At 53.5% G+C, this 27,127-nt stretch overlaps 1 protein-coding gene across 1 annotated transcript; it reads right to left on the reverse strand.

The window, feature by feature from the left end:
* Window positions 1-10,982: 10,982 nt before the first annotated feature.
* LRFN3 (leucine rich repeat and fibronectin type III domain containing 3) lies at window positions 10,983-18,038 on the reverse strand. The gene is made up of 3 exons (XM_035023675.1): window positions 17,036-18,038; window positions 14,307-15,743; window positions 10,983-12,261 (listed from the first exon to the last, which is right to left on the reverse strand). Exons 2-3 carry the CDS (start codon window positions 15,725-15,727, stop codon window positions 11,796-11,798), a joined length of 1,887 nt encoding a protein of 628 aa, XP_034879566.1. The 5' UTR covers window positions 15,728-15,743; window positions 17,036-18,038; the 3' UTR covers window positions 10,983-11,795.
* Between the last annotated feature and the right edge of the window lie 9,089 nt (window positions 18,039-27,127).

Genomic DNA, 27,127 nt, shown 5'->3' on the forward strand with positions numbered 1-27,127 from the left:
GATCTCGGTGGCCTGGGTGCTGGCCACACACTCAGGTTTGTGCTTCACAAGGTGACATGTGGTCCCACTGGAGCATACATGGTCCTTACAGGATCCTGGGAACTGGAGTGGCATCACCAGGGAAGATTCTAGGAGGGGATAGAATTCTGTAGGAGGGTTCAGATCTTCCTCAGTCAGAATATCTGGAGATGAGATGAGATGAAATGATGCAACAGAACTAGCTCCTGGCATTTGGTCCCATCCCTTTCCTGCCTTCACGCCCTAGGCCTCCAGGGTTGATGGAGACTCAAAATTCATAAGCTAGCAGGGTTCCCAATCTAAAATGAAGTGGGCCTATATCGTCAGAAAGAAAAAGGTGGGGCTGAAGGACAATACAGAAATGGTCAGCACAGTGTGGGTATACATAGGGTTGTGATGAGCTGGAGAGCAGACTCCATCTAAGGACACCAATCAGTTATTAACAAAATCTATGTGCCAATAAGTCTAAACACATCTGTGAGTTGATTTTGGCCAGTGAGGACTTCCAGCTTGCCATGTTAAGCAGCCTTAAAAATGTGTGTGTGGGGGGGCGCCTGGGTGGCTCAGTCATTAAGCGTCTGCCTTCGGCTCAGGTCATGATCCCAGGGTCCTGGGATCGAGTCCCACATCGGGCTCCCTCCTCGGGGGGAAGCCTGTTTCTCCCTCTCCCACTCCCGCTGCTTGTGTTCCTGCTCTCGCTATCTCTGTCTCTGTCAAATAAATAAATAAAATCTTAAAAAAAAAATGTGTGTGTGTGTATGTATTGTGTATTGTGTATGTGTGTGTGTGTGTGTTCTGTTGGGATCTAGCCACCCCATTTCCCAGGGAGGGGAGTTATTTTTTTCATAGCTATTGATGCATGATACTAGACACCTACAAAGTGAACTTTTAAGAAATAACTTTGTTCTGTAAGGGTTTGCATATTTTCCATCAAAACATAATACAGACTTCTGGTATGGATTAGAATATGAACTAAAGTATCAGCTCCTTTCAGTAGGAATGTTTCTATGTTGTACATTGTTGCATCTCCAGTACCCAGAACAGGCCTAGCCTGAAGTAAATCTAAAATAAATCGTTGAAAATTAATGATAGCAAATGTTTACTGCATGCCAGGCACTCTTCAACCTTCAACTGCTTCCTCTATAAAATGGGGATAACAAGGGCTCCTGGGTGGCTCAGTCAGTTGAGCATCCGGCTCTTGGTTTCAGCTCAGGTCATGACCTCATGGGTCCTAGGATCTAGCCCCACGGTGGGCTCCGCTTGGCAGGGAGTCTGCTTGAAGATTCTCTCCCTCTGCCCTGCCCCCCACTCTCTCTCCCTCTCTCAAATAAATAAATAAATAAATCTTTTTTTTTTAATGGGGATAATAAAGAGACCTGCCTCCAGAGTGGCTGTGAGGAATACATTGTATAATGTACATACATTATATATAAGAGCACTTACCGCTTAGCTCATAAGTCTAGACTATAAGTCTGTGTGAAGCAGTACAAAATAAAACAACACAAAAAGGTGGTTAAAAACTTGTGCTCTGGAAGCAAGTAGACTTGGGTTCAAATCCTGGCTCTGCCACTTTCTAGCTGTGCAAACTTGCCAAAAGGTTTAACCTCTAGCCCTTCCCCTCCCCAGAAAAAAAGGAATTATTACAATACTGTTCTACAGTCAACCTCAAAGACTAGCGGGAAGGTCAAGCACCCATTATTTTATCCCTTCCCCTGACCCCAATGTTTACAATTTACACTGTAGTAAAGAAAAAGAACATGTGACCTTCAACAATAACTTCCTTTTTGAGCCCCGTGCCTGGCATATGATTTGGTGCACATTTAACAACTTATAACCATTATTATTCATTCCACAAATATTTACTAGGGGTTGGACACTGTCCTACCTAAAAATCGTACAATTAACTGTGTATCTTAGAACTTACTTAATTTTTTTTTTTTTAAAGCATGGACTTCAAGGAACTGATGGGAGACAGAGGAAGATAATAAGTAAGTATATAGAAAGTGATATGAGCTGGAAAAAAAATCAGGGAAGGGCTGGAGTTTGCCAGGGATGGGGAATTGCGATTTTAAATTGAGTGGTCAATTTGGCCTCGGTAAGAAGGTGGCATTTGAGCAAAGACTTGAAGGAGATGAGGGTGAGATCTATAAAGATATCATGGGGACAGTCAGTGTTAAAGGCTCTGAGCAGGGAGAAGAAAGTAAGGTGGCTTGTGTGGCTGGACTGGAGTGAGTGAAGGACAAGAGTAACAGATGAGATCAGAGAGGTAATGGGAACAGATTGTATGGGGCCTCATAAAACACTGTAAGTACTGGGGCGCCTGGGTGGCTCAGTTGGTTAAGCATCTGCCTTCTGCTCAGGTCATGATCCCAGAGTCCTGGGATTGAGCCCCACATAGGGCTCTCTGCTCGGTGGGGAGTCTGCTTCTCCCTCTGCTCCTGTTCTCTCTCTCAAATAATAAAATCTTAAACACACACACACACAACACTGTAAATACTGTGCTTTTGCTGGGTGTAATAATAATCGCATGGAAAGATTTTGAGTGGAGGAGGGAGTGATTTGCATGAAAAAAAAAACCCTGCCCCTCGGGCTGCTATGTGAACAATTTAAGGTAGTGTTAAGATTTTCCCCGTCCCTGATCTCCTGGAATCCCATCGTCTGCTCAACTTCCCACTGTCCTGGGCCCCAGTGCTGCTCACCCACGCTTGGCTGCCCCATGGCCTGGGTCCCGAAGCCCGCGCCAGGGGCGGTGCCGAAGCTGAGCACGCCCACGGGCGGCCCGCGAGTCTCCAGGAAGTGCACCACTCCGGGCTCAGGTCCATATGCCACCTCGGTCCAGACGAAACCCGGAGCGGTGGCGTGGCTTTCACCAGAATGCTGCCCGTGACCCGGTTCTGGGCCGCCGGGGATTAGGCGCCAGTGCAGGTTGGGCAGCGGCTGCTGATCAAGGAGCACCGGGGTGGGCTCGCGCGCCAGCAGCACCGCCACGTTGGAAAAGCCCGGCTGCGCTGTGAGCGCAAAGCTGCGGCTGAACGCGTCCACCGGAGGCAAGAGAGCGAAGAAGGGATTGTAGGCGACGCCCCCGCGGGCCGCCGCTGCGGCCAGGAAAAGCACCTGCAGGCGGGCAGAGGAGCGCAGCACCAGGGGGCGCACTGGGTCCACGGCGAAGTGCAGCACGACTCCACCGCGCAGAGCCTGCGCCCCTTCGGCGCCGCCCCCCCAGAAGCTCAGACTGCCCAGGCTGTCCGCCACCACGTACACGTGGTCTTTGGGTCCGGGAGCCGCGGGCGCGAACGGGGGTACGGCGTAGACGCGGCCCCAGTAATCCTGCGGCAGGAGTTGCTCGGACACGTGGCCACAGGCCTTATTTCTCGCTTGCAGGCAACTGTGGCCAGCCAGCAGCGCGACGGGATGAGTGGCCACGACGCGGGTGCCCGACAGGTCGCCTGCGCTCTGCACCTGCAGCGCCTGGAAGGGCTCAAGGCGCACGAGGAGGGGCCGGCCGGCAGCATGCTCGACGCCATCCAGCAGGACGGGCACCGGAGGCGTGAGGCGCAGGCGCGTGGGCCAAGCGCCGGCCACCACCGCAAACTCCTTGTGCCGGTCGTGGGGCTGCAGCGACGGCGTCACCACCACGTAGCGCGTACCCAGCAGGCGGCGCGGAAGCGCTAGTGCCGTGTCCAGGGAGGTGCGCCCACGCGCGTTCACCACGGTCACTCCCACCGGTCGCGACGCGGCTAAGCGCACCGCGCCCCCCGCCGCCCGCCGCGAGCCCCGCAGCTCCACAGCGCTGGGCAGGCGCACCAAGGCAGTGGTGCCTGGCTGCAGGCTCAGCGCGCGCCGAAGGGGCGGTCCCCCCACCGGGTGCGCCCTCACTTGCACCGCCGTCGGGGGCCCCTTGGGCGGTGGCGACACGTACAGGCGGAAGTTGGGCTTCTCAGCGCCCCCGTTCTCCAAGAAAGCCGTGATGAAGTAACGGCCCTGGAAATCCACAAATGCAACCGTTGGGCCTGAGGGAACCCAAGGGGAAAGGAGGGAGTCAGCGGAATCTGTTGGATTTTGAGGTCAAATACATCAGGTTTTAATCCTGACCGCCATGCTCTAGCCATGTCAACGTGGTCAAGGTACCACCTCCGGGCCTCAGTTTCTTCATCTGTCAAAAGGGGGTGTTGGCAGAGCTATGAGAATATTAGATGAGATAATATATGTAAAGGCCATGGAACAATATCTGGTAAATATTAACTTTAAAAAAAGCTGTTTTCTGGGCGCCTGGGTGGCTCAGATGGTTAAGCGACTGCCTTCAGCTCAGGTCATGATCCTGGAGTCCCTGGATCGAGTCCCGCATCGGGCTCCCTGCTCGGCAGGGAGTCTGCTTCTCCCTCTGACCCTCCCCCCTCTCATGTGCTCTCTCTCATTCTCTCTCAAATAAATAAATAAAATCTTAAAAAAAAAAAAAAAAAAGCTGTTTCCTTTGAACCATCTGTCCCAGAAAGGCCTGCTCAGCCCCCTTCCCACAACCGGTTTGGCCAATTCTCCGCCACAGAGTCTACCCAAACAGTCCCTGGACCCAGCGGGCCAGGGCCCTGTCCCAAGAAGCTCCACCGCGGCTAATCCCCTGTTACAGAACCATGCCAGGCAGCCCCAAACCCCAGCCAGCACAACCAGTCCCCTGCTGCAGATCCAGAGCAGCTCACCAGTCTTCTGCATCCCCCATGGATCACTCACCCCACAGGCAGCCCAGGGCACCAAGGCACAGCAGGGCAGAGGAAAGGGCAGCCATGGCCGGGGAGAGGGTGGACAGTTATGGGCTAGAGCAGTCTCTCAGTGCCAGTCTGCTTCAGCCCTTGCACCGCAGGAGCAGAAGGGGGCACAGGGGGAATCCCAGAGAAGGGCTCAGGCCTCGGAGCCCAGGCAAAAAGGCAAGGCTGCAGGTCTCACCTGCAGGAGCTGGGCTGAGGCCACAGTGCGGGGGTATTTATAGTCCCAGATGCCTGAGCCCAGACCTCCCATCAGCACACCGGATGTCCCCATTAGCACTGGTTCCAGTCTGACCTGGTGCCATTGATTGTAATGAGGCCCAATTATGTGGGTGGGGGCAGGGAGATGGGAGAGGGGGAGCGACACAGAGAGAAGGGAGGGACAGATATGGGGAAGTGAATTAGGAGATCAAAGGGGGCAGGGCAAGAATTCCATGGTTTCCAAGAAAAGCGAGACAGGACTCCTGAGCCTGCCAAGGGCAGAGAGCCTTCAGGCTTGAGTTTTAGGTGTCCTGGGAAGCGGGAGCCTGGACTCCTGGATTCTGAGGAAGGAGAGAAATAGACACTGGACTTCTGTGTCTCAGGGAGGAGGGGACTGGGGACCTGAACTCCTAGGTCGTGGAAGTGACAGAGGCAGGAGAGGACATGATGTGCTGGATGTGCAGGTCTGGAGGCTATGGGGCGGAGTTGCCCAAGGAAAGACAATGGCTTCCACATGACTCCCCTCCTTCCAGAACGTCCTGAGCTGGAGAACAATGGGGTTGCACCCTATGTGGAGGATCCGGGACGAAGGACAGGCTGGCTCTCCAGACAAGGAAAGGCCTTGGATTCAGTTTCCAGCCCCTTCTTTCCCAGGTCCTAGGAACCTGCACCCCTAGCCCCTTTCTCCCCCCAGAACCCTTGCCTTTGGTAGGGAGGGTAGAGGGAGAATTCAAGAAGGAATTCTTTCAAAGCTTCATTTCTCACCTGCTTAAGATCCTTCCTCTGCTCTTCAACACAAGCAGAGGAAGTGAAGGAAGACTCCCCCCAGGGCACAGGAACAAAGTGGGGGTGTAAAAGGGTGGGCTTTTCAGGGAGTACTTCCTTCCTTCCAGCCTGAGGTGGGGAACATATATGCTAGAGGTGGAGCTGAGGGCAGGTGGGGGAGGGGCAAGGCCTGTACTGCCAGACTGAGTAGCTAGAACTTTGTCCCAGGAACCTAGGAGAGCCATGGAGGGTTTTAAGCAGAGGAGGGTCAGATTTGGCTTTACGAAGATTCCCTGGACCAGAGTGGGAGACTGAGGCCAGGACTCCAGGGGGAGGAGATGCAGGGACCCAGGTGGGTGAGGCAGGAGCTAGAACAAGGTGGAGCCAGAGAAGGGAGGAAGGCTAGGTGGGAGGGCTGCCAGGAGGCTAAGTGGAGGGTCGCCCTGAGAGGACCTGGGGAAGAGGGGCAGGTTTGGGAGGAAGCTAAGGCCAGTGTGGCACCCGGTGGATGTGAGAGGCCTGGGGGCTGTCCAGGAAGCCGAGGGAAGCCAGGTTTAGAGGAGGGGCCAGCGCTGGGGACAGAGATGTGGGGGTCTTCGGCAGAGAAGGAAAACAGGAGCATGGGGGCGTGTGGAGAGGGGCCACCCCAGAAGGAGGTGAGTGGAGAAGCAGGAAGGGGGTCAGTTCCCAGCCCCGGGGGGTGGGGGTGGGGGTAGAGGGCCCACAGCGTTTAGGGCTATGGATGAAGAGGAAGTTCCGAAAGATCTGATGTTTTATCTGGAGGACCGGGGAGAGGGAATCGCCCTCCAGGGGTTCCACAGAGTTGAAGCCAGAATATACCCAGAATAAAGTCCTTTGAAGTCTTACATTTTATACTCTAAATTCTTGTAAATTTTGTATTCACTTTCATCAGTCTATCCATGTGAGTTCTCATATAAAGATTTTCAAGTACCTACCGGTGACACCCATTAACCCACCCTTGTGCACCCCACTCCCCAACAGTGAAAATCTTCAAGTGAAAATGAAGCTCTGGATTCAGCCTGTGGCTTTGGGTCTCCCTGGCCAGTCTCCTGGTGCATTGGGTGACTGTCACCCAAGTATTCAAGGCTCTTCATGAGCCTGCATCACAGTGACCGGACACTCTGACCCTTTCCACAGGCAGCCCAGCCTCCCACCCGGACCTTGTTCTTTGTCCTGTGGCACTAGCCACCCTCCCCACCACAGACAGATGGATCTTTCTGAAGTCCAAGCCTGACCCCGACCCTCCGCCATGGTTCCTTAGTGCCTCTGGAATGGTGTCACTGATCGCCAGCCTGGCAGCTGACATCCACCTGCTTCCTGAGCTCACCCCTCCCTATCCCCCATCCTCCGCTCCGTGCTCCAGCGACACAGAACTTCAGCCAGCTCTTCAAGAGTACAATCCTCTCTTCCTTTTGTGTTTTGCACACAGTGTTCTCTGTCCTTGGAAGACCCTCTCCTCTCCTGGCTCTTTTTGTATATCCCACAAGTATGCAGGGCCCAGTGTGAAATGAAAATGTGGAGTCCTTTGTTCAAAAATTATTAAGAATTTCATGAGGGCGACAGCAGGGCATTCAACCACGCACAGGGCCCTTCCAAACGTGAGGTGCTGTGGTGGGACGCTACAGGTCACACTGCCATGAAGCTGGCCCCACATTCAGGCCACCTCCCAAGCCAGGCTCAGTGAGGAGCCCATTCTGGGCTCCCAAAGTCCCTTGCGCTTAGACAGGCCCTAATCAGTCTTCCCTGCGCTTCCCCTATCCCAGCCCTCTCCACTTTGGGGTGCCATTGTTTAGGGAACATGTATTTCCCCCATGGGCCTGGAGCTCTGTGAAGGCGGGGTCTGGGGCTGGGTTGGTCCCCCTCTGCCCCTCCGGGTTCCCAGCATCGCTCTGCCGGGTCATGGCAGCAACCAAGCACAGATGCCCATCCTTGTTTTTGTGAAGCATATAGGGGGACAGGCACCAGGGAAGAATCAAAGGCAGAGGCCACGCTCAGGTTCAACCTGGAAGAGAAACATCCCTTTTCGGAGGACCCCTTTATCGGACTCCCCCCAACACGTGCCCACAGAACGAGCTGTGAAAGCTTGGCATTAGCTGAGGCCTGGCAGGGAAGGGACCCCAGACACGGAGACACTCGGGGCCTTTGTTATCTTTGCCGCTAAACCCAGACACAGGTTGGATGTGGCAGCATGCAGACAGGAGAGCATCCTGGTATGAGGACTATAGTTACTTCGAGAAAACGCTCCAGGAGCCTGGAACTTTGGTTCCAGGAAACCTGGTCTCAAAAATATGCAAGGCATTCTCAAAGCCACACAGGGGATGGGCCATGGGAGGAGGAGGAGCATTCCCTGGGCTCAGGAAATTGGTGGACTCAGCTGGGCAGTGTTGGACAAGCTACATTTTAACTTTAAATTCTAGATACATGTGATCATTTGTCCATAGTAGTATTGTTCCTGCATGGGGGTGGGGAATGATCCAGGCACTCTGTTGGCAAGGCAGAGGGGAGCCATGCTAGAGGAACTAGCCTGCCCCCATCTCTCTCCTCCCACACTCTTTGCTTCTAAATGTATAATCAGCTACCGCTGGGTGTGTGTCCCCCTTCCAGGCCTGCATTTCCTGGAAGGAAACTCCCCCCAACCAGTCATGGTCTCTGCCTTGCAGAGCCAACGTCCACGGTCTGCCTGGTACTTGAGCCTGGAAAAAGTTCTTAATTCTTATGCTACAGACAGGTGAGCTTCCTCATCTGAGGGACGTATCCTTGGATATCACACACCTGGGTCCCACAGCTCTTTTTTCCAGTCTCTGCAACCTTGCCTGAGAGCCAGATCATTGGATAGTCCACACTGTCCTCCTTTGCATAGGGGACAGAGGCCCCTGGCGAGGTAGTCTCAAATCTCTCTCCAGTCCATCCACTTCAGGCCCCAACCTCGTTTGGGTCAGCGTTCTGCCTGGACCATTGCAGTAGCCCCTTCCTCGGTCTCCCTTCTCCAGTTCTGTCCCCTACATGCAAACAGACCTACCACTGGAGCTTCCTGAAGAAAGAAGCTTCTCCTCCTTGTTCAAAACCTCCAATGGCTTCTCATGCCACTTATAATAAAACCCAGATTCTTCCCGGCAGCCTACAGTGTCCTGCATTATCTGCCCCCTTCCCACTTTCCAGCCTCAACACAGCATCCTTCCCTCACCCTGCCTCAGCAGCCCCCTTCAGGCCCTGTTACTCATCATGCACCCCCCAGCCCCTACACTTCTGCACGTGCTGTTCCATTTGCATGGGATGCCCTTTCCACCCCCGGGGCAGTTAACTCCAACCTGAGCATCCTTCAGATCTCAGCTGAGTAGTCACTGCCTCCAGGAAGCCTCTCTCAACCTCAATTCCTGGGTCAGGTCTCCTGGTTATAGGGTCTCATGATTCCATGGATCTCTCCTGCATGCCCCGCCCCTCCCCTCGCCGTCACCACAGATGCTTTACACTGGCTTGTGTGATGATTTCACATGTTTCCCCACCAAATGGTGAGATATGTGAGGGCAGGACCTGTGCCTGAATTTGCTCAGTACTGAATTCCCAGTATGCTGCACAAGTAGGCACACAATAAATTATTCAAATTTAAAAAGAAGGGTTGAGGGGGGCGCCTGGGTGGCTCAGTCGTTAAGCGTCTGCCTTCCGCTCAGGTCATGATCCCAGGGTCCTGGAATCGAGCCCCGCATCGGGCTTCCTGCTCCACGGGAAGCCTCCTTCTCCCTCTCCACTCCCCCTGCTTGTGTTCCCTCTCTTGCTGTGTCTCTCTCTGTCCAATAAATAAATAAAATTTAAAAAAATAATAAAATACTATGAATCTTTAAAAAAAAAAAAAGGGTTGAGGAATGGTGCACTCTGGCTCCCCCTCGTGGCAGCAACTGGGTATTTTGTAGTTGGCACTAGACCTCCAATCTTCCCACTCCCTAGGCCCCCTTGGCCAAGACACCTCACTCACCCTGATAGCTTCACCTGACCTCAGCCACCAAGGGTAACAAACAAGAAGGACCTCATTATGCTTCTGGAGGACTCAGGAGTCAGACCAGGTCCCTGGGATTCAGATTGTTCCCATGGCTGGTGGAAGATCATTTTCAAAGCCTACACCCACCAAGAAAACTGTTGCAGAATCTAGGATGTTATCCCACGAGGACAGGGTCATGTGCACCAGGTCTTGAGAATGGCCAGTCCAGTCTTGGGCCCTCTTCACCATGCTCCTCACATCAGCATCACTCCAGAAAACACTCACAGCACTTCAGTCCCTCTCCCCTACCTCCATCTTCTCTGCCTCTGGACCCACCACCAGAGGAGGCCTGGGGTTAAGGAACACTATTCCTCTTACTGCCTATCCCATTCCTGGCTCTCCAACGAGGCATGGTGTTACCAAGACCCAGGGTTTGGTCTTCCAAACCTCCAGGTCTGGTGTCTGAGGGGGGCCCAAGGCAGTCCAAGACAGAATGAGGACCAGCCTTGCAGAGACACAGGGCTGATAGGTCCAGATCAACCTGAACCAGGTCCGAGGTCCACAGAATCACAGGGTTTATGCTCCCTAACTACACTTTTTACTCCTACTCTCAAATCAGCTGAATCTGGCACCTGCCCAACCAATCCCCTAACACCGCTCTCACTGAGGTCACCATGGCCTGATATCATTAAACACAATAGTCACTTGGGTCTGACTTGCCTGGTTTGCTTCACTCTGTCCCTCCATCTGCTGTTCCTATTTAGTCTTTGTTAGGTTTTTCTTTGCCTGTCCCTTAAATATGGAAAGTCCCAGAGGCTGTCTCATCACCCCAGTGGCCTCATTCTCCATCTCTGCTGACATAGCCTTCTTTTCGGTCCCCAGCTCCAGCCTCAGACCAGGGTCCTGAGACCTCCTGGCCACCACCCCCTTGAAAAGTCTTCTGGGGCCTCCCACATTCACCAAGTCCCCCCATTGGCCTCAGCATATTCCCCAAACCTGTACCTTCTTCCTGATTCTGTATCAGGTGGCTCCACTGTCCCCTCCCTTGGCCAGAGCCCTGGGCCTCACCCTGGACGCTTCCCTCCCCCACAGCCCTTCAGCTCCACAATCTGTCCATTCAGCTTCCTCTCTCACCTATCCCCTACTCCTTTCCCCCAGCCCTGCCCGGTCCAGTCTTGTCCTTAGCCACCTGGGTCCCTGCCTTGGCTTCCCCCAGGCTCCCAGCTTCAGTCTTCCCCTCTGGTCCATCCTCTTCATGACAGCTAGAAAGAGCTCCCTAAAGCCCATTCCTGACCCTGTCCCTCCCTTGCATAGAATCCTCCATGGCTCCCGAGTACTATCAGACCAGAGCTGAGTTCCTCAGCCTGGAGATCCTGGACCCTGCTCACCCCTCCTGCCTTACCTCTACCACAGTACCCCCAATGTCTGGCATTTCCTAAATCCTTGCTTGTGCTGGGCCCTCTGCCTGGGACAGCTCTCCCTTTGCTCTTTGCCCAATTATCTCCTTCTGATGTCATGCTCAGATCTCATCTTTCCTCCAGGAAGCCTCCCTGACCACACCCTAGGCTGAGTCAGGCACCTTTCCTGGGCTCCCGCAATATCTTAGGCTTCCCTCATCACCACATCTCTGCTAACTCTGAACTATTGCTCTCTGAGCAGGGATTGGGGCCGTTCTGGGTCATGGCAGCATCACCCAGCACAGGGCACACCCAGGGGGCATGCTCACGGAATTCTGTCGACTGAATGGATGACCGTCCTCAGTCTCATCCAGGAACCTCAGACAGAATGGAGTGGGGTGGGGGTCTCTCCCCAGAGGAGGCATTCCCAACTCCAGACCCCTGCATGATCCCCCCCAACCCCCACAGACAGAGACAAGGGCAAGGGCCTAGGCCCAAGCTTAGAAAAATAGGACTTTCTTGTTGTGCCCCGGTGCCCCCGACACCCTCCCCATCAGAGTTTTAAAAACCGTGAGCAATTTGGTGAGTCTGAGGCCAGGTCCCATGGGGTGCCTGGGTCCTCCCACCCCTGGGGCCAGAACGGCCGTAGAGGTGGGCGAGAGGCTAGGGTCCCATGGGTTCGTGGCTGGGCCTCCAGGGCTCACAGTCCAGCTGGACCACGGTGTGGGCCCTGGGCGCCGCGGGCTCAGGGGCGGGCGGGGCCGGTGTGGGGCCCAGGGCGCCGTTGGTCTGCGAACAAACGCTGCTGACGGGTGCGGGTGCCTTGGCCTTGCCGGGGGGCTGGCCGCCGTGCACCTTGTAGCGCATAAGCAGCACGAAGATGAAGACCAGTACCGAGGCCACGATGACTCCACCAAGGGCGATGATCATGGTGCCACCCAGGAAGGGTGCGTGCGGGGCCCCGCAGGGCCGCAGCGCCGGCTCGGTGGAGAAGCGGGCGCAGCCCACGGGCCGCGTGGCCGTCAGCCCTGTGGCGCCGTCCTCGTACACCGCCAGCACGCACAGATCGTAGGTGCGGCCCGACGCCAGGTCCGACAACAAGAAAGAGCGGCTGTCGGCAGGGATCATCCTGGAGGGACAGGCAGGTGGGGGGTCAGGTCTCTGGCTGCCCAGCACCCACCCTGCACTGTGCCCCAACCCTCCAGTCCGATTTCCCCCCAGCCCGCTGTTAGCCCAAGTCCCTTCCCACCGCGGCTCAAATTCCCTTTGGTCTAATACCGGGCCAGCCTCCTGACTGATAACCCATGGATCGTCTTAGGTTGCTGGCGCCTGCCACTCAAATCCCCCAGTTTAATCTCCCTCTAGCCCCAGTGCCCAGATTCCCTCCTGGGCAGGCTGTTCACTGCTCCTCTGTTTGGGCTCTTCACCATGGCCTCAGGGCCCAGCTACCCTGCAGTGCAACTTTCCCTCCAACCCCAGCTCTAGACCCTTGCCCAACTCCCCAGGTTCCCCTCCCTGCCTCTCCTCCAGTTGGGGCCTGATTTCCCTTTTCCAGCCGCCCCACGCTCCTCCAGCGTACAGCTAGAATTCTCTCATCTGCCTGCCTGATTCCCCCATACTGCTGCCTGATTTCCTTCTAACCTGCCAGTGAATGTCCCCCTAGCCCCATTGCCTTATTATCATTATTGTATCTACAGCGCGCTTTCCATTGAGCTGGTCTCTGTTCTCGTGAAACTGATGTGCCTCAGCCATCACAGCTGATTTCTTTTTCTCCCTGTTGCCTTATTTCTTCCAGCTCCGGCTCTCGATTCCCTTTTTATCTCTGTTGCCTGTTTTTTATCCTTACCTTTCCCATTTCCTTTTATCCTTAGCACCCAGTTCTACTCTATTTCCTTTTGTAGCAGAGCACCCTGTTGGAGATTTAACTTGTTTTATAATCTGTTTTATTCCTAAACTGCTTTAATGTGGGAGTTACAGGGAACCCCGTGATTGTCTCTGAGAGGGTGACTATCTAGGAGAGCATTTGTCTCATCCCCTGCCAGGCAAGGTGGGCAGGATTTGTGGGATTTCTGGGTGTGGGCCCTCCATGGAGCCGACTCCCCCTCCAGGGACTACGGCCATCTGAGAAAGGGAACAGAATAAGCTCGCTAGATTTCCAGGACTGAAAAGGAAATCAATTGATGACCTCTTGAGATGTGGGCCCCTGGGGAAGGAGAGGGACCCAGGTACTGGGTTTATAAGGCGCACACTCCAGGCGTTGGGAGGCCTGACTCTCTGCAGCCAGGCCTCGGGGACCGCACCCTTGGCCCAGCCTGGCAGTGAGAAGAGGGAACCATCCACAGCCACCCATGCAAGGTTAGACTCGGGTGAGAAGTGTCAGCAGCCTCTAGGTCGGAGCCACCACTCCTGACCACATGTGGCCGGCCACAGCAGATGTTCCAAATGCTCTCCAGCTCGGGGGCGGAAGATGTCCTGATCCACCTCTTGGAGGGTAGAAGCCCCAGATTTTCTTCTATCGCTTGCAACAATTAAATAGAGAAGGGGATCCCCAACAGTGGGCAAAGCGAATGTTCCCGTTCACCTAGCAGGTGGAGCATGAACTAGGTTGAATTTGATTTAGAAAATCACAAATTGAGATGTCACCGTATTAGAACTCTAAACATCTGGAACAGTTCACACTGCATAGGCCCAAAGCCTGATCTCTGTTTTGCCTCCTCCCTCATTTCATTTTCCCCATGAACGCTGTACCTTCCTGTTTGATCTCCTTTTCTTCTTGCAACTTGGCTTATATCTAGTCCTGTCCTCTGGAAACACCTGGTTCCTCTCCACCTTTATATTCCGTTTGTTTGTACTCCTCCAACCTTGCTCCTCCCCCCCCCCCCCCCCGTTAACTTTTTATTCTTCTGGCCTGATTACTTTCTACTCTTGCTGCCTGATTTCTTTTTTATATCTGTTACTATTGACTTTTGCTGCCTTATTTCTTTTTATCACTACTGCCAGATTTCTTTTGCCTTCTCTGCCTGATTTCTTTTACCTTTGCCATCTGATTTCCTTTGTAACCATTTCAGCCTCATTTCTCAGCTGCGCTGCAGCCTGGGGTGTCAACAGATGTAGCTCCAGCCCTCCCTCCACCTCAGTCTGCCACCCACTCTGCCCACTGCCTGGGCCCTGCACCTGTAGACGAGGATGTCGTCGGCTGAGCTGTTGTACTGGATCTGGTACATGCGGATGCCTGGGATAGGCCGCTGATCTGGCCACTGGACAAGAGCAGCTGTGGCGCCATGCTCAGTCACCTGGACACCACGGTCGGTAGGGGGCCCAGTGTCAGCTGCCTTGGCGGAGGCGGAGGCGGAGGCAGCAGAGGGCGGGGTGAGGGCATCAGGATCCCCGTCCCGCGGGGGGTCACAGCTGGTGCTGTTGGCTAGCTGGGGAGGTGGGGGGGGACCCACGGTCAGCTCAACAGCCGCGGTGGCCTCACCAGCCGCATTGGCCGCAATGCAGGTGAAAGTGCCACCATCGCCCGGCTCGGTGACCAGCAGCTCCAACGTCCCGTTAGGGAAGGCACGAGCACGGCTCGAATTGCCCACCAGCCGGCCCTGGGGTGACACCCAACGCACGTGAGGCTCGGGGTCCCCCACTGCCCGGCAGCGCAGGGCAGCTGGCCGGCCCGCAGGCACCGCCAGTGGCGGCGAGCGGTGAGTCACCACGGGGGGCTCGCACACAAATTCCTCCTCGCCCACGGCCCAGAAGTAGCGGCCGCCCAGAGCGGGTGGGGAGGCGCAGGCCTCCAGGTCGTCCTCCCGGGCCAGCCGCCGCAGCCACACCAGCTCGCAGTTGCAGTGCAGGGGGTTGCCGCCGAAGGCCAGCACCAGGGCGGAGGCAGGGGAGCCGCGGGGCCTGGCCAGCAGCGGCAGGCGGGAGAAGAGCGGGTCGGGCGGGATGGTGGTCAGGCGATTGGAGGTCATGTCCAGCCGTGCCAACTTGTGCAGGCGGGAAAAGGCACCAGCAGGCACGGAGGCCAGCAGGTTGTGGTCGAGGCCCAACGTATTGACGTTGCCCAGGCGGCCCAAGGCCTCCCAGGGCAGCTGCTCCAGGTTGTTGTAGGACAGGTCGAGATCCTCGAGTGTCTCGGCGCAGTCGTCCAGGGCGCCGGCCGCCAGGGCCGCCAGCTGGTTGTTGCTCAGGATGAGGTGGCGCAAGTTGACCAGGCCGCGCAGCTGACCCTCGCCCAGCGAGGTCAGCCGGTTTCCGTCCAGGTGCAGGGCCCGCAGGGCGCGCAGGTCAGCAAAGGCGCCGGCTGCCACATGGCGGATGGTGTTACGCGACAGGCTCAGATGCAGCAGGCCGGTCATGTTGGCCAGGTCGCGGCGGCGCACGGCCGCGATGAAGTTGTCCGCCAGGCGCAGCTCGGCTGCCCGGCGGTCCAGCGAGGGGGGCACGAACAGGAGGCCTGCCCCCGGGCAGAGCACGCTGAGGGGCAGGGACTGTGTCTGGCAGCGGCAGCGGCGGGGACACGGGCTGGGAGTGGCTGGCTGCGCCGGAGACGAGGCAGGGGCCAGCGGCAGCAGGCAGAGGAGCAGAGGGAGGACGGCCATTGCGGGCAGGGGCGGCCTACAGGGAAGAAGAGAGGCATTAGGGCAGGCTGAGGCCAGAAGGGGGTGTGCCAGAGGGCATCAGGGTGGTTCAGGACCGGGAGAGAAGGTCTCAGTGGGCTGGGAGCAAAATATTGGGTCAAAGATGGTCAGCCAGAGGAGTGAGAGTGGTCAGACGGATCAAAAGCCAGAGGAGCTGGTCAAAGACTCAGAGGGATGTGTCAGAGGGAGCAGACATGAACAAAGACAGTCAGAGGAGAGGGAGGTAATTAGAGATGGTCAGAGAGAGAGAACGGGAGGGTTGATCAGAGTGGGTAGAGGGAAGCCAGAGGGCTTGAAACATGGTCAAAGACAGGGTCAAAGACGGCCAGAGAGAAGAGACAGTCAAGGTGGTGGGAATGATTAGAAGTAGTCAAACATGACCAGAGAAGGGAGATGGTTAGAGATGGCCAAGAAGATGAGAGGTGGAAAAGGAAGGGACGTGGTCAGGGGTGCTCAGATCTAGGAGACATGGTCAAAGATGGTCCAAAATGGTCAAGAGCCAGAAAGGTAGTCAGATAGAGGAGACAGCTGGAGATGAGGACAGCAGGGTAGGATGGTGGGTGCGGGGAGAGGTCATCAGAGAGAGGAAAGGCAGCCAGAGATACTAGAGATGATGGGAGAACTCCAGTGCTCAAGAGAGACAGAGAGAAGAGAGGTGGTCAGTAAGGGTCGCAGACTGGCAGTTGGGACAGGCGGCAGGAGGAGGGCGAGAACAATGGCAAAAGATGGTCAGAGACAGCCAAGGCTCAGAGTCAGGGGTGGACAAGAGCAAGAGAGCTGGTGAAAGATGATTCGAGAGAGGCACGGTGGACAGAGATGCCAAAGGTGGTCACTTGAGTGAAGCAGCAGACAGAGGTGGCCTGAGAGAGCAGCGGTGGATGGAAGTATCAAAGATGATTAGAGCGAGGAGTGGTGAGCGGAGATGGTCAGTGAGGGGGGCGGTGGCCAGGAGAGGCGTCTGGAGACGGTCAGATGAGACAGATGGTGGGAAGAAACTGGAGAACAGAGTGCGAGATCAGAGACCTGGAGGTGCCATAAACTGGGGAAGAGGAGGTCAGAGAGGGGCAGTGCTGGTCAAATAAATACCCAGAGAGTATCTGAGGCACAGCGGGAGCTAGAGGCAAACCCCTGGAGGAGGGGGGCAGATATTTGTTTCCTGGGAAAACCCCAAGGGTGCCCAGGGGGACCTAGTCCTCACTTACCTCCACCCCCAGGCACAAAGTTCCTCCCAGGTCCCTCCCCACCATGGGGGTCCCCCAAGAGCCTTACCTGAGCTGGAAGCCGCCCCAGGGAGCAGAGTCCTCAGGCTCCAAGGGGTCAGGGGTCAGGGCTCTGGACGGGGGGCCTGGTCATGCCTTCTCCGTCCCCAAGGCCTCTGTAGAGGGACTGTGTTGTATCTCAGCCCAGATCTGTGGCCATGGAGTCTCTAGACCTTGATACTTAGGGTCCTAGATCTCTAAATATAAGGCCTCTAGGGGCCAATTTTAGAGACCCAGGCTCCAGTTTGGGTTGGTCAGAGCCAGTGTCTCCTAGTTCTGGTCTTGGGAAGCTAAACAGCCAAATGGAGAGTTTAGGGTCTGAGTCTCAAGCCCAGTCCTGGGATCCGATACTGGGGTGCTGGGTTCAGATATTGGGGTGCCGAATCAAGATTTGGAGGTCTCTAGCCCTCAATTTCAGCATTCGGGTTTGCAGCAAGGACTTCAGGCTCAAACTCAGGTTTAGGCCCCTTGGAATGCCAGGGTTCAGATCTTGGAATTTGAGGCCTAAATCTCAGGGTTTGGGTCCCAAATAGTGGGTTCCAGAGTATAGATATGAGAATCTGGTCCCAGATTTCAAGGTCCCAGGCACAGCGTTCAGAGTTCAGTTCCAGATTTGGGGCTTTAGATGCGAAATCTTGAGGTTCGGGCTCCAAATTTGGGGGTCCATATTCCAAGTCTTGGGGTTCCAGAGACTGATGTTGAGATTCCAGCCCCAGATACTAGGTGTTCGGGCTCCAGGTCTTGGGGTCCCAGCCCCAGATAAGGGTCTCAGGTTTCCAGATCTCTGGATCCAATCTTGGGGTGCAGGCCACCGATGTCGGGGTGCGGGCCCTGGGTTTGGGGCGGCGTGGTCCCGGCTTGCTTCCCCGGCTGCGGCGGGGACTGGCCCGGAGGGATGAGGGGGATGCGGTCGGGGGAGGGGGGCGGCAAGGCAGCCCCGGGAGCCGGGGTGGGGCGAGGCCTGGGCGAGGACAGACGGACAGACTGGGACACTCTGGGGTGGAGACACCGCAGCGCAGGTCGGGGCGCAGGGGGGAGGGGCCGCGCTCAGAGACCCCTCCCCCGCCGGGGCCGGGGCGGGGGCCGGGCGGGGGCCGGGCAGGCGGGCTGGGTCCGGGCGCTCCCGCGGCCTCCTCGCAGGGAACCCAGGGCCGCGCGCGCGCCCGCGCTTAAAGGCGCAGGCCCCGCGCGTGCCCGCGCTTAAAGGTGTAGGCAGCCCCCCTCTCTCAAAGGCGCGCGTCCGACCCCATCTCCTTTGGAGTCGCCCTGGCGTTGCTTGGGAGTGAGAAAAAATCCTTGGATACAGAGAGACATAGAGAGAGACACAGAGACTGAGACAAAGAGACACACAGATTGGGAGAGACAGAGACAAAAAGATGGGCAGGTTTAGATGGAGAGACAGAAGTAGAATGAGAGAGGCAGATAGAAAAACACATATTCAAGGAGAGATGAAAATACACAGAGACAGTGGGAGACCCAGAGAGAAATAGACAAGGACATGACAGAGATAGACAATGACAGAGACACAGAGAAAGTCAAAGAGACAGAGACACGGGTGGGCCGGGGGTGGGGATGGCAGAGACTGCACGGGGGCAACTCAGCTATGAGGATGGGTATGTGTATTTGTGTGTGTTTCCAGTTCCTATTCACAGCTTTGAATATGGCCTTCCATCGCAGAGTCTCGGGCCCCCAAGCCTGTCTCCTCTCCTTTGTCTTAGCACCATCTCCCTGGGATGTCCTTCCCTAGGTGGGGTTTCCTTACATGGACCCTGCCCAGCAACAGGCCTGATCTTTGAGGCCAGAGAGGAGACTCTGCTCCTTCCCAAGTCTCCTTGCCCTGGCTGCAAGGGGGAAACTTGGCTCCCAGACCCTGTGCCCTCTGGAATTACAGCTAGACCTCAAGAAACACTGGACAGATAACCCATAAAGGATGGAAAAGATAGGAAATGGGACAGAGGCAGAGGACTGGACACGATAGGAAATGGGACAGAGGCAGGGAGCTGGACAGGTTGACCCAGAGAAGTGTGTCCACTGCCTTTCCCTCTCCCTGACTCAGGCCCATTGCCCCACAGAGGACTCTGCTAGAATTGTACTAACACATGACTCACCAGGAGTGGGGGCTGCCTGTCCTGACCATTGTAAGAGGGTAGTGGAGGGGAGGGTGGGGCGTTCCACATGTCTCCTGGCACATGGTATCGCAGGAAGAGGGATGTGGGTAGTGGTTTTACAAGCCTGCCCTGGGAACTTGGTTATAGCAATATGGGGGACCTGATCTTTGGGACCCCTGGTCTGAAGGGAACACAGTCTTGGCCTTTGGTCATAGCCCTAACCCTGGGGGAACCTGAATGGTCACATACCACCCCCAGGGATGCCACCCTCCCTTCTGAGTAGAGGAGTAAAGCCACCTGGGGGTAGGAACATGGATGCACATCACCCTGCATCCCTATCTCTGCTGAAGATTTCTGAACAGACTTTTGGCTCCTTCCACACATGTGTATTGAAAAATTGCAGCTAAAATTAACTCAGTTCTAAGGCCTGCTTTTCCAGATCATTAGCAAAGTTCATCAGTGCCCTGGCCCAGCATAGTGGATACCGGTTACTCAGACACTCAGAAAAAGGATGCAGAAGTCTCAGAGACACTACAGAAGTGGTGGAGGTGGGCAGATAGACAGAAATACCTGGAGACAGTCCAAGAGCAGAGTGGGATTAGAATTCAGTGGAACTGGCTGATTTGGGGGTGACCCCAGGTAATGGGCAAGAGATTGGGGGAGAAAGAGGCAGAGGAGGAAGAAAGTTAATAGAGGGTGCAGGTGAAGAGCAGATTACCCCTCTGGGCAACTGGGGCTCAGTTCAGCTGGGGAACATTAAGGAACTTGTAGAACACATCAGAATTATGGTTCCTCCCCTTTCTTCCCCCCTGCAAAATTTCTTCCCCCTGCCCCTGCATTTATACACTAGTCCTTACCCCTTTGGGTGATGGTCATCTCTTTGGTGGAGGGAGAGGGTGGTACTGACAGCCATCTGAGATCTGAGGCAGAAAAGCAGAGAGGGATGCCTTGCATGAAGTAAACCAGTTGTCCTCACACTTTAGTTATGTTGGGATAACCTTAACAATAGATCTCTAGGCCCCAGTCCCAGAGTTTCTGATTCAGTACTTCTAGGTGAGGCCCAAACATTTGCATTTCTAACGAGTTCGCAGGGGATGCTAATGCTGCGGGTCCAGGGACCACACTTTGAGAACCACTGGGCTAAACCAGGAACATCTGCGACTTCCACGGAACTGTCCACTACAGCTGTGCTGAAAGCTGGGGGATTGAGGGGATTTAGCATTTTAAGCATGTGCCAGAGAAAACGACATATTTAGAGACATAAAGGGGGGCTCGGAAACAGAGGGGCAGAAGCAAAGATGCTAGTTCGACATTTACTGTGGCTGTCTGGCCATGGTTGTGTGCTAAATGACTGCAGCAGAAGTGTCACCAAGGCAGTGTCAGGTCCTGCTTTCACTGAGCTCAAATTTCAAAAGCAAAAAAGACACCTCTCTAGACAGCCCAGAGTGATCAGGGCTGGGCTGGGAGAAGCTTGGGCTGCAGAGACTGGGACTGTCATGACAGAGGCCCGGCCACAGTGGCCAGGGTGTGACAGGGGATGCACTGGGCAAAGTAATTAAGGGCTTTGACGGCAAAGCACAGGCCAGAGTGGTCAGGGCTCTGATGGAGGAAGCAGAGGGGTGTGGGGTCCCAGAGGCAGAGTCCAACCCTTTAGGCGCCCCCGCCCCCAGTGAGGGAGGCTTCCTGGAGGAGGGGACCTTTATGCTGAGACCTGAAGGATGAGTACAAACAAAGCAGGTGAGCAAAGGGACTCTCTGTGTTGTTTGTGTGCCCTTATGCTATAGCATGTGCAGTCTGGGGGGTCCCTGTGGTGCCTGAATAATACCGTGCATGTGTCTGCATGTGCTGTAATCCCTCATTAGCTCCTGCAAGGGGATCCTGGTGGGATGGTGGTTTGGGGGGTTCTGCTTAATTGCCACATTTACTTAATTACAACATCTGGAGAAGGGGACAAAAGCAGCGGAAAGAGCCACAGCAGGAAGAATGAGGTTAAACTGCCTGAGAGCTGAGGGGGCCTTGGGGGGAAGGGGATTGCTCGTATACACACAGAATCTGCCTGAATATACAAATACACACAGGGGACACTTCCATGTTCATACATGCACATCACGGACTCTGAGGCTCACCAGAACACAGACACAGCAGGCGCATGGAACACGTATACACCTGGCTTCATGTTCAAATACAGAGGACATACACAAGTGCACACCTAGTCACACAGCTCCGGCATACACACACACACATTCACACTCAGACATGTGAGAGATCATATGTGTGGAAACACACTCTGCCCAGATTCCCTCTTGCATGCATGTGTGAGCCACATTCCCCCACATATACACAAGAAACATATTCAGAAAGCCATATCGAACACCTACAAGGGATGGGTACACACACACATGTGCACATGGACATTCAAATCAACGAAATCAGTCTGTCTGTCAAAAAAAGACTTTATAAACTTAGGCCCCTTTCAAGTTGGGGGTTGTTTGAGCAATGATGGATGGAGGTGGTGTCCCTTTATCCTCAACTAGTACCCACCAACCCAAGTCCAGCCAGCGGGGTTCACTGGAATTAGCTCAGCTTTGTAATTAGCACATGAATTGGTACTGGGGACTAAGGAGTCACTTCATTTTTTTGTTTTTTTTTTTAAGATTTTATTTATTTATTTGACAGAGAGAGAGAGAGAAAGACCACAAGCAGGGGGAGTGGGAGAGGGAGAAGCAGGCTTCCCACTGAGCAGGGAGCCTGATGCGGGGCTCGATCCCAGGACCCTGGGTTCATGACCTGAGCCGAAGGCAGATGCTTAACCAACTGAGCCACCCAGGCGCCCCAAGGAACTCACTTTAAAGGTTAGGTCTGAAGGTGCATTCCCATATGGATGGGTCAAAAGAGATGGGCAGGAAGATGAGTACATCCTCCCACCCTCCCAAACATATACACTCACCACCCTAAATCAGACTGATGGATTTCTGGCAAGCACTGACTTCTACAGGGCAACCACAAGATCCTGTGCATGAGGCTCTGCTTAACTATGGTAGAAGACCTAATGCAATGTTCAGGATTCTGCTTTAATGACTCCCAACTGTCAACCTGGAGGAGAACTTCCATAAGAACACGGGGGAAAGTTTACATTTGTGCAAAGAATGGAGGGGAATATACTGATAACTTTTAATTAGTAAACATAGAGCCTTTGGGCCACTGTATGAAAGTGCTATGTGAAAGCCTGAACATCACAACTGGGGATTAGAGGCTCATTTCACCGAATGACAGGGGGGTGCCCAAGGTTTACTGCTATCAGGGGACCACAGAGAGGAAGGGTCGGAGTATCAGTGCATATGATGTCAGCTACTGTAACAAAAAACTCTCTTGATTTCAGTGACTTCATACAATAGTTGATTTCTTGCCACAGGTGTCCTGCTTGGTTGGCAGCTGTCCTCCATCTGGTGACTCACAGAGCAGACTTGTTAATTTTATGCCTCCATTATTTCCTGGGGCTCAGAATTATCTGCTTCCACCTGGCAAATGGGAGGAAACAGGGTGGAGAAGGTTTACTGGCTTCTTAAGAAACTTGGCCCAGAAGTGACCTTTGATAAACCTCCCTTCTGCCCATATTATATAGGAAAGAACTAGTCACGTGGCCATTCCGGATGCAAGGAGGGTTGAGAACTTATTCCCAGGTTGGGCAGCTTCCTCCCAGTCACAATTATGCAGAGTGTATGGATTATAATGGACCCAACATCAACCACCACCAGATTTGCAACCTCAGGGGAGGCAGCAGGAAGAGGAGGTGGGATCTCCTTCCAACCAAGATACCAAATCCTGCTGCAGGGAGATATCTCGGCCCCACCCTGACCACCCACCCACCCACCTACCCTGGGTCCCTGCCTTTGGGCTGGGTGACCACAAATTTTACTCTTTTGAGGGCAAAGTGAATCTGGCTTGATTTGATCGATCTTTAGGTCGATGCATAAAGATGATGGTGAGCATCCAACATTCTTTTTCCAAGCATTTATTGAGCCCTCACTATGTGCTAGGCCCGATGCTGGGAACACACCTGTCAATCAGGTACAGTCCAGGCTTTGGAATTTTGTCTCCTCATAAGGCAGAAAGAGAACAGGTAATTTCTGAACTGTGGTTGTCGCTGTGATATTCCGTTATGAACAAGATGGGGGAGAGAGGAGGGACAAGGAAATCACCAAGGCTACCTGCCGGTGCATGATGATGGGGTTGGGGGTGGGGAGGTTCAGTGAAGGGATGAGGGCAACTTTTAAGGAGGAGGTCACCTGGCCCAGAAGCGGGTAGGGCTTTCTAGGTGTAAATGTAATCCCTGTGTGCACAGATCTGTGTGCTAATCAGAAACTAATGATTCCAGCTTCTAACACAAACGACTGTTGATTCAAGTGCTAATCAGAAATCTGATCTCTGTGAACATAAACCCGTTCTGATTCATGTGCTAATTATAAATCTATGCTGATTGTAAACTCTGTCCTGGAGCAGGGCTAAATCACAAACTTGGGCAGAAACACATAATCACCAACTCAGAAATCCACATACTAATGGCCATTTTGAGTTGATTCATGTGCTAATTACAATCTTGGGCTAATTTAACAGAGTGATCAGAGGGTGTTACAGTCTTAGTGAAGAAAAGCACTGACAGGGAATCCTGACAGCCTAGGTTCATATCCCAGCTCTGCCACTGACGAGCTGAATTGACTTTGGGCAAATCATTCCCTTCTTTGGGCCTCAACTTCATTCTTGTAAAGCGGGGGCTGATAGTACCTCAACTGGTTGTTGAGAGGATTAAATGAGGTAGTTCATGTAAAAAGCTGGGAGCAGTGCCTCACACGTAAGCACTTACTCTGTAAGTACTAGCTGTAATGATAACAATAATAATTTCATTTAATCTTCATAGTGGGCCCTACCTCCAACTTCTTCACCACCACCACTCTTCCTTGGTCCAGGTCCGGGGCCCTCCCCTCTGGAAAGTCCTCCCAGAAGTTCCCAGGGCAACCCTCAACGTCCCCCAGTCCGGTCCCAGCTCGCGCCCCTCTCAGCACTAGTCCCCGGTTTAGACATAACCTCTCATCTGCCACGTGGGGGTAGCAACACACCGCTCAGCCGCTGCGCGCGCGGTGTATTGTGGGGCACGTAGTCTCGTGCGTGGGTTAAGCGGTGGGTCTAGCCTAGCAAGCAAACTGCATTTCCCAGAAGGCTATGCGACACCCCTGCCCCGCCTTGCTCAAATATGGTGGCTGAGGCCTCGCCCCCTCAGGGAGTGCGCCTCCAGAGAGGCGCGGGGGGTTATGGGGTGTCGGAACTGAGCCTGCGGCCCTGGCCGGGGGGGGGAAGAGGATGCTGCGCAGGCGCGGGCGGTTGGTCAAGCCAGATGGACCTTAGCGGGTGGGTAGGGGCCTCTGTTCTGTCCCAGGAGTCACAGCCGCTTTGAGACAGCGGGGGGGAGGGGGGGGGGGGGGGGGGCTGCGCAGTCCCTTAAGAACCAGCGAGACCCCCCCACACGGTGTATACTACTCTGGAGCCAGCTCAGCCGCCTGTGGCTCTCCTGAATCTCCACTATCCCTTGTCAGCTCTCGAGCCTGTTCATGGCGCTTTAGTCTTAAAAGAAGAAAAATCCCTTCCCCTTCTTTTCTCTCTTTTCCTTCACAGCTACCCCTCTACCCCCTTTAAAAAACAAAACAAAACAACAAAAAACTCCACCTTATTATGGTAATGTTCAACCATGCATAAAAACAGAATAGTGTAATGATCCCCCAGGCACCCATCACCTTTCTTCAACAATTACCAACATATGGCCAATCTTGTTATATTTTTTCTGCCTCCCTCCCTGCAGAATTAGTTTAAAGCAAATCCCAGACATCATATGATTTCATCCACAAATACTTTTATATGTATCTCTAAAATACAAGTTTCTTTAAAAAAAACCCCACAAACCTTCATCACACTTAACAACAAATAATTTCTTAATTTTATTTAATACCCAACTTGTATCCAAATTTCCCTGATCGTCTTATAAATGTCTTAACTGTTGACTGGTTCATATCAGACTGCAAACAGGATATATGCGTTGCGTTTTGTTGGCAGCTGTTTTAAGTCTTTTATTCTAGCGCAGTTCACCCTCCCTCTCATTCATCTCATAGTCTGACTTGGCTAGTTCCTTCTGTGTCCTGTATGTCCTGCAAAATGGTAGATCTAGAGTCTGGGTCAATTTCAGGTTTAATTTAGGGGTAAGTATACTTCATGGGTGATGGTGAGTTCTTCAATCAGGAGGCACATAATAATGTTGGATGTTTCTTTTGTGTTTGTGTTGTTAATATCCAATGATGGGTGTAAGTGTTGTCAGCCTTATCCATCCATTACGGTAACACAGCCAAACTTCAGGAGAGAAGTGTCTACATGCCCTCCCCTCCATCTCTCTCTCTGTTTCACAAAAAACCCCGATACTTTTGTGTTGCTAAAGCTCTTCCCTGTAGCTAAACTCAAGAGGCAATTCTCTGTCCTTAACACTGGTCCTACAATAACAGGCCTATCCTATGCTGTCCAGTGTGGTAGGCACTAGCCACACAGGGTGTTGAAGGTTTAATTAGTCCTAATTAAGATGTGCTATAAGTATAAATACACACTGGGATTTCAAAGACTTGTTGCAAAAGAGAAAGAAAGAAAGAAAGAATGTAAAATATCTCAAGAATTTTAAAAACAGGGCGCCTGGGTGGCTCAGATGGTTAAGCGTCTGCCTTCGGCTCAGGTCATGATCCCAGCGTCCTGGGATCGAGTCCCGCATCGGGCTCCCTGCTCCTTGGGAGCCTGCTTCTCCCTCTGCCTCTCTCTCTCTGTCTCTCATGAATAAATAAATAAAATCTTTAAAAAAAAAAAAAGAATTTTAAAAACATTAGTAACATGTAGGGGCGCCTGGTGGCACAGTCGGTTAAGCGTCTGACTTTTGGTTTTGGCTCAGGTCGTGATCTCTGGGTGGTGAGATGGAGCCCTGCAGGGTTCCATGCTGAGCCTGGAGTCTGCTTCAGGTTCTCTCTTCTTCTCCCTCTGCTCCTCCTGTTCATTCTTTCTCTCTCTCAAATAAATAAATAAATCTTTAAAAAATTTTTAAAACATGGATAACTTGTTGAAATGATAGTATTTGGGGTATATTAATAATAACATATATGACTGAAATATTTTATTAACATACTTTCACCTTTTTGTCTTTTTAGCTGTGGCTACTAGAAAATTTTATTTTATTTTAAAATGTATTTAAGTAATCTCTACACCCAACATGGGGCTTGAACTCATGACCCCGCGATCAAGAGTCATGTGCTCGTCCGACTGAGCCAGCCAGGTGCCCCTAGAAATTTTTAAATAACACACGTGGCTTGCATTATATTTCTATTAGAAAGCATTGTTGTAGACTTAGTGGTTTTCAAAGTGTGATCTCTGGGTCTGCAGCAACAAGAGTAATATCATATGACAACTTGTTAGAAATGCAAATTCTCTGTTGCCCTAGACCCATGGAACTGTAATCTCTGGGGACAGGACCCAGCAGTCTGCATTTTAACAAGTCCTCCAGACCAGTCCCGTCTGAAAACTCCCCTTCTGGTTTCTGTGACACAGCTCCCCCAAACCCACCCACTTCTCACTGCTATACTGTTTTTTTTGTTGTTGTTGTTTTTTTAAAGATTTTATTTATTTATTTGTCAGAGAGAGAGACAGAACACAAGCAGGGGGAGAGGCAGGCAGAGGGAGAAGCAGGCTCCCTGCCGAGCAAGGAGCCCGATGTGGGACTCGATCCCAGGACCCTGGGATCATGACCTGAGCCGAAGGCAGCGGCTCAACCAACTGAGCCACCCAGGTGTCCCTCACTGCTATACTGTTAACACCCCGGCCCGAGCCCCATTCAGCACCACCTTAATTGCTACAGACTACCGCAATTGCTTACAGACTGGTTTCCCAGCCTCTAATCTTGTGTCCTACTTGGCGTCCTC

The sequence above is a fragment of the Mirounga leonina genome, unplaced genomic scaffold, assembly GCF_011800145.1.
Source record: "Mirounga leonina isolate KUSES-001 unplaced genomic scaffold, KU_Mleo_1.0 Mir_177, whole genome shotgun sequence".
Classification (NCBI taxonomy): Eukaryota; Metazoa; Chordata; class Mammalia; order Carnivora; family Phocidae; genus Mirounga; species Mirounga leonina.

Bases quoted from the DNA above. Each gene is read 5' to 3' on its own strand.
- LRFN3 (XM_035023675.1), bottom strand. From the start codon at position 15,727: ATGGCCGTCCTCCCTCTGCTCCTCTGCCTGCTGCCGCTGGCCCCTGCC. The intron at 12,262-14,306 runs GTGCAGGGCCCA...CTGTCCCTCCAG, and splicing joins GACGACATCCTCGTCTACAG to GATGATCCCTGCCGACAGCC.